The 6,045-nt window shown below is 43.3% G+C and overlaps 1 protein-coding gene across 1 annotated transcript in view; it reads right to left on the bottom strand.

Moving 5' to 3' along the window:
• The window catches only part of LOC133616355 (ankyrin repeat and MYND domain-containing protein 1-like), a 61,531-nt gene that overhangs the window by 26,558 nt on the left and 28,928 nt on the right, over positions 1 to 6,045 (bottom strand). The window contains exons 6-7 of the mRNA XM_061975510.2: positions 5,415 to 5,573; positions 3,539 to 3,625 (exon numbers count right to left, since the gene is read on the bottom strand). Coding sequence (XP_061831494.2) covers positions 3,539 to 3,625; positions 5,415 to 5,573 — 246 coding nt within the window. The remainder of the gene's footprint in view (positions 1 to 3,538; positions 3,626 to 5,414; positions 5,574 to 6,045) is intronic.

Genomic DNA, 6,045 nt, shown 5'->3' on the forward strand with positions numbered 1-6,045 from the left:
CAGGACCACATCATCTGCAAAAAGCAGAGACCTAATCCTGCAGCCACCAAACCAGATCCCCTCAACGCCTTGACTGCGCCTAGAAATTCTGTCCATAAAAGTTATGAACAGAATGGGTGACAAAGGGCAGCCTTGGCGGAGTCCAACCCTCACTGGAAACGTGTCCGACTTACTGCCGGCAATGCGGACCAAGCTCTGGCACTGATCATACAGGGAGTGGACCGCCACAATCAGACAGTCCGATACCCCATACTCTCTGAGCACTCCCCACAGGACTTCCCGAGGGACACGGTCGAATGCCTTCTCCAAGTCCACAAAACACATGTAGACTGGTTGGGCAAACTCCCATGCACCCTCAAGGACCCTGCCGAGAGTATAGAGCTGGTCCACAGTTCCACGACCAGGACGAAAACCACACTGTTCCTCCTGAATCCGAGGTTCGACTATCCGGCGTAGCCTCCTCTCCAGTACACCTGAATAGACCTTACCGGGAAGGTTTTTTTATTTATTAATTTTTATTTTTTTTTTATGCAGACTAGATAAAAAATCAATAACAATAATAATAATAACACAAAATGCAGACTAGATAAAAGCCAATAATATAATAATAATAATAATAACACAGACAAAGTGCAAACTAGATAAAAGCCAATAATAATAATAAAGATAATAACACAGGCAAAGTGCAGACTAGATAAAAAATCAATAATAATAATAATAATAACACAAAGTGCAGACTAGATAAAAAATCAATAAGAATAATAATAATAACACAAAGTGCAGACTAGATAAAAAATCAATAATAATAATAATAATAACACAAAGTGCAGACTAGATAAAAGCCAATAATAATAATAATAATAATATTAATAATAATAACACAGACAAAGTGCAGACTAGATAAAAAACAATTAGTAAGAATTAGTAAAAACTAAACATGGGAACACGATTGTTGCTCAACTAGCCACAATTTTGTTCGTTTTTTGACCAAGACGTCACTTTGGTCACTTGATTGACATTCACGGCACCCGAGGGTCTTGTGAGATATGACGCTGGCTGCTGCCAGATCGTTGTTAAGAAAAAATGACCGACAGGAAGGCGGGAAACAGTTTTTCTTTCAATAGACTCTCGCGCCGGACCTGCTGTCAAAACCCTGGGACATTTCCTGTCTTCACAATAAAAGCCCTGCGTCATCCTGCCTGCGCTAACAAAATAAGAGTCTATGAAAGCTGGCGTGCACGAGCTAGCAAGGTACGGAGTTTGCCGCCAATTGTTAAGTGTATACAGAGGAGTATGAAAGCTGGACAAATAAGATGCCAAAAACCAACCACTTTCACCTGTGGCCATGTGATTAGGACACCTGATTCTCATCATTTGGATGGGTGGCCAAATACTTTTGGCAATATAGTGTGTATTGTCGGAGGCAGATATTTACATATATCCGAATTTAAGTGTTACTTCTTTTTATTTCATAATCATATTACAAAACAGCTAGTGTTTTTCTTCCAAATGTGGTCTTTTGGTTGTCTGCAAAACTGTGTGCTTAACCTTGAAGTGAGGAATGTTAGAGAGAGAGAGATAATGGGCATGTGTTTTGACTAGAGAGATTTAAGAGGGGAGAGGGTTTTTGTCGGGGAGGCAGACCATCTTAGCGGCGCGATAGAATGTTCTATGCTGGACTGGTCTCAATGTATATATGCAAAGCTTTGCAAATACAGGTAAAAGCCAGTAAATTAGAATATTTTGAAAAACTTGATTTATTTCAGTAATTGCATTCAAAAGGTGTAACTTGTACATTATATTTATTCATTACACACAGACTGATGCATTCAAATGTTTATTTCATTTAATTTTGATGATTTGAAGTGGCAACAAATGAAAATCCAAAATTCCGTGTGTCACAAAATTAGAATATTACTTAAGGCTAATACAAAAAAGGGATTTTTAGAAATGTTGGCCAACTGAAAAGTATGAAAATGAAAAATATGAGCATGTACAATACTCAATACTTGGTTGGAGCTCCTTTTGCCTCAATTACTGCGTTAATGCGGCGTGGCATGGAGTCGAAGAGTTTCTGGCACTGCTCAGGTGTTATGAGAGTCCAGGTTGCTCTGATAGTGGCCTTCAACTCTTCTGCGTTTTTGGGTCTGGCATTCTGCATCTTCCTTTTCACAATACCCCACAGATTTTCTATGGGGCTAAGGTCAGGGGAGTTGGCGGGCCAATTTAGAACAGAAATACCATGGTCCGTAAACCAGGCACGGGTAGATTTTGCGCTGTGTGCAGGCGCCAAGTCCTGTTGGAACTTGAAATCTCCATCTCCATAGAGCAGGTCAGCAGCAGGAAGCATGAAGTGCTCTAAAACTTGCTGGTAGACGGCTGCGTTGACCCTGGATCTCAGGAAACAGAGTGGACCGACACCAGCAGATGACATGGCACCCCAAAACATCACTGATGGTGGAGACTTTACACTAGACTTCAGGCAACGTGGATCCTGTGCCTCTCCTGTCTTCCTCCAGACTCTGGGACCTCGATTTCCAAAGGAAATGCAAAATTTGCTTTCGTCAGAAAACATGACTTTGGACCACTCAGCAGCAGTCCAGCTCTTTTTTTCCTTAGACCAGGTGAGACGCTTTTCGCGCTGTTTCTTGGTCAACAGTGGCTTGACACGAGGTATGCGGCAGTTGAAACCCATGTCTTTCAAGCGTCTCTTGGTGGTGGATCTTGAAGCACTGACTCCAGCAGCTGTCCACTCCTTCTGAATCTCCCCCACATTTTTGAATGGGTTTTTTTTCACAATCTTGACCAGGGCGCGGTGATCCCTATCGCTTGTACACTTTTTCTGACCACAGTTTTTCCTTCCCTTTGCCTCTCCATTAATGTGTTTGGACACAGAGCTCTGAGAACAGCCAGCCTCTTCAGCAATAACCTTTTGTGTCTTTCCCTCCTTGTGCAATGTGTCGATGGTTGCCTTTTGGACAGCTGTCAAATCTGAAGTCTTCCCCATGTTTGTGTAGGCTTCAGAACTGGACTGAGAGACCATTTAAAGCCCTTTGCAGGTGTTTTGAGTTAATCAGCTGATTAGTTTGTGGCACCAGGTGTCTTCAAAATTTAACCCTTACACAATATTCTAATTTTGTGACACACGGAATTTTGGATTTTCATTTGTTGCCACTTCAAATCATCAAAATTAAATGAAATAAACATTTGAATGCATCAGTCTGTGTGCAATGAATAAATATAATGTACAAGTTACACCTTTTGAATGCAATTACTGAAATAAATCAAGTTTTTCAAAATATTCTAATTTACTGGCTTTTACCTGTATATTACAAAATACCTATTCTGTCTCTGGTGGTTTTTCAACTCAGCTTTAAGTGTCGTAAAGAGCTCGGGAGCGACTTGTGACTTGAATTCCCTGGGAGGAACAACTGGTCCAAAACACAACAGTACGAATGAGGTAGATCCCCTCGACTTGGTCAATTGAAAAGTAGCTGGCCTGCAGAAAAAGTGTCATAATCATGACATCAATCATCACCTGAGTTGAGCCTTCTGAATGTAGTAGCGCCTTCTTCTGATTACTGCTATGTGGCTTTTCTGGAAGAATCAACTGACCCGTGACGTCCTGTGGGCAATTCATAGTACAGTGCACACATTAGTCGCCAATCAAACTATTGCAGTAAATACACACACTTTACCAAAACATATATTTGGACTGTTAATGACAAGGACCGTTTCCATGACAATAAAAACAAAAAATAGAAATGGTTGTAATCATGTAGTTGTAGTAAACAGGTTTGAAGAGTTTATGTACACTTTAGAAATGTGATTAAAAAAACATGATTCCATTCGTACTTCTTTTCGAGCATATGTGACGTAAAACCCAAACTTAAGCCCTTAAAACAGGCTGCTTGCAAGCTTTTACGCCGAAGGTGCTGACTTTCCCAAGTATTCTAAAAGCTTTATATTGCACCCTCTTCCAGATTTGAGCAATTAATGATGTTAACTATGCCTGTATGTAACACACGCACGCACCTTATTTCTAGCCTGATTTAGCCATTCCTTTACCACTTTTAAAGTGTGTTTGGGGGTCATTGTCCTGTTGGCACACCCAACTGCGCCCAAGACCCAACCTCCGGGCTGATGATTTTAGCTTGTCCTGAAGAATTGGGCATGGACAAAGATAAGACCTTCTGGAGGAAAGTTCTGTGGTCAGATGAAACAAAAAATGGAGCTGTTTGGCCACAATACCCAGCAATATGTTTGGAGGAGAAAAGGTGAGGCCTTTAATCCCAGGAACACCATGCCTACCGTCAAGCATGGTGGTGGTAGTATTATGCTCTGGGCTTGTTTTGCTGCCAATGGAACTGGTGCTTTACAGAGAGTAAATGGGACAATGAAAAAGGAGGATTACCTCCAAATTCTTCAGGACAAGCTAAAATCATCAGCCCGGAGGTTGGGTCTTGGGCGCAGTTGGGTGTTCCAACTGGACAATGACCCCAAACACACGTCAAAAGTGGTAAAGGAATGGCTAAATCAGGCTAGAAATAAGGTGCGTGCGGCCTCGAAGACAGCGACAGGTGAGTGGAAGGCCTTGTTATCTAATCACCTGTCACCTTTATTAGCAGCAGCCGGCATGAGACACGCTGTTGGAGCTAGAAAGGGGGCGAGAGCGAGAGAGCGAGAGGCGGACGCTGATGTTGGCGGTGCCGCTCCCACTCATCCGCCATCGCCTGCAGCATTTGGCTCTGCTGGGCCACTTGTCGGCGGACCGCCTCCAGCTGTCGATGGCTGGCCGCTGTCACCTCCACGAGCAGGGGCGCCGTTAGGGATTTTGGGCCCCATGAAAAGAATCTTTACAGGGCCCCCAACACAGTGTCATTACTTTTTCTGTATTATAATTTCATCATCATTAGGGGCCTCTCTGGGCCCCCCTCCATCATGGGCCCCTAGAATCCGTCTCCTTTACCCCCCCTTTTCGGCGCCCCTGTCCACGAGAATGTTCGACAAAGCCGTCAGGGGGTCGGCTTCAATCTCCTCAGGTGGTTTGGCTTGTTGGGCGCCAAATTGTGGAGGTTGCCCTCCCGTGGGTTCCTCGGACCACCAAACGCTGTCACGAGAGCCCGGATCAGGGTCACAACACTGTTTTATTTCCATCACAATGTGCTAGTGTTTTGCTTTTCAGCCAAATGTTCTTCTGCGTCCGTTTCTCGCCCCCACTCCAGCTCCAACAGCGTGTCTCATCCCGGCTGCTGCTAATGAAGGCGACAGGTGATTAGATAACAAGGCCCACTTGGGCCATCCACTCACCTGTCGCTGTCTTCGAGGACGGTCCTGGCACACCCCGTTCCGCGGCAGGCCCGCAGGCCACGCCCCCCTCCACATAGACATGAATAATACAGTTTAAATCCTACCTGTGACGTGGTAGGAGGTCCTGCAAACGTGGACAAAGACTGAAAGGGGTAGTAGAGGCAATGACAAACAGACAAGGCTGACATGCCCTCAAAATTCAACTTGTCGATATTAGCACCCATATCCAACAAGAGGTGGATCACATCATTTCGGCAATTTACCTGAAAAACAAAATACAACAAATCAACATAGTCGTGTTTACCTACACTTGTAAAGAACATCATGTCATGGCTGTCTGGAGTTTACAATCATTTCTACAACTCTTATTTTTTTGTGATAGAGTGATTGGAGCACATACTTGTTGGTCACAAAAAAAGTTTGCTTCTTTTATGAATTTATTATGGGTCTACTGAAAATGGGTCAAAAGTATACATACAGCAATGTTAATATTTGCTTACATGTCCCTTGGCAAGTTTACCTGCAATAAGGCGCTTTTGGTAGCCATCCACAAGCTTCTGCTTGAATTTTTTACCACAAAATTGGTGCAGTTCAGCTAAATTTCTTGGTTTTCTGACATGGACTTGTTTCTTCAGCATTGTCCACACATTTTAAGTCAGGACTTTGGGAAGGCCATTCTAAAACCTTCATTCTAGCCTGATTTAGCCATTCCTTTACCACTTGTGACGTGTGTTT

Source organism: Nerophis lumbriciformis, linkage group LG14, assembly GCF_033978685.3.
Source record: "Nerophis lumbriciformis linkage group LG14, RoL_Nlum_v2.1, whole genome shotgun sequence".
Lineage (NCBI taxonomy): Eukaryota > Metazoa > Chordata > Actinopteri > Syngnathiformes > Syngnathidae > Nerophis > Nerophis lumbriciformis.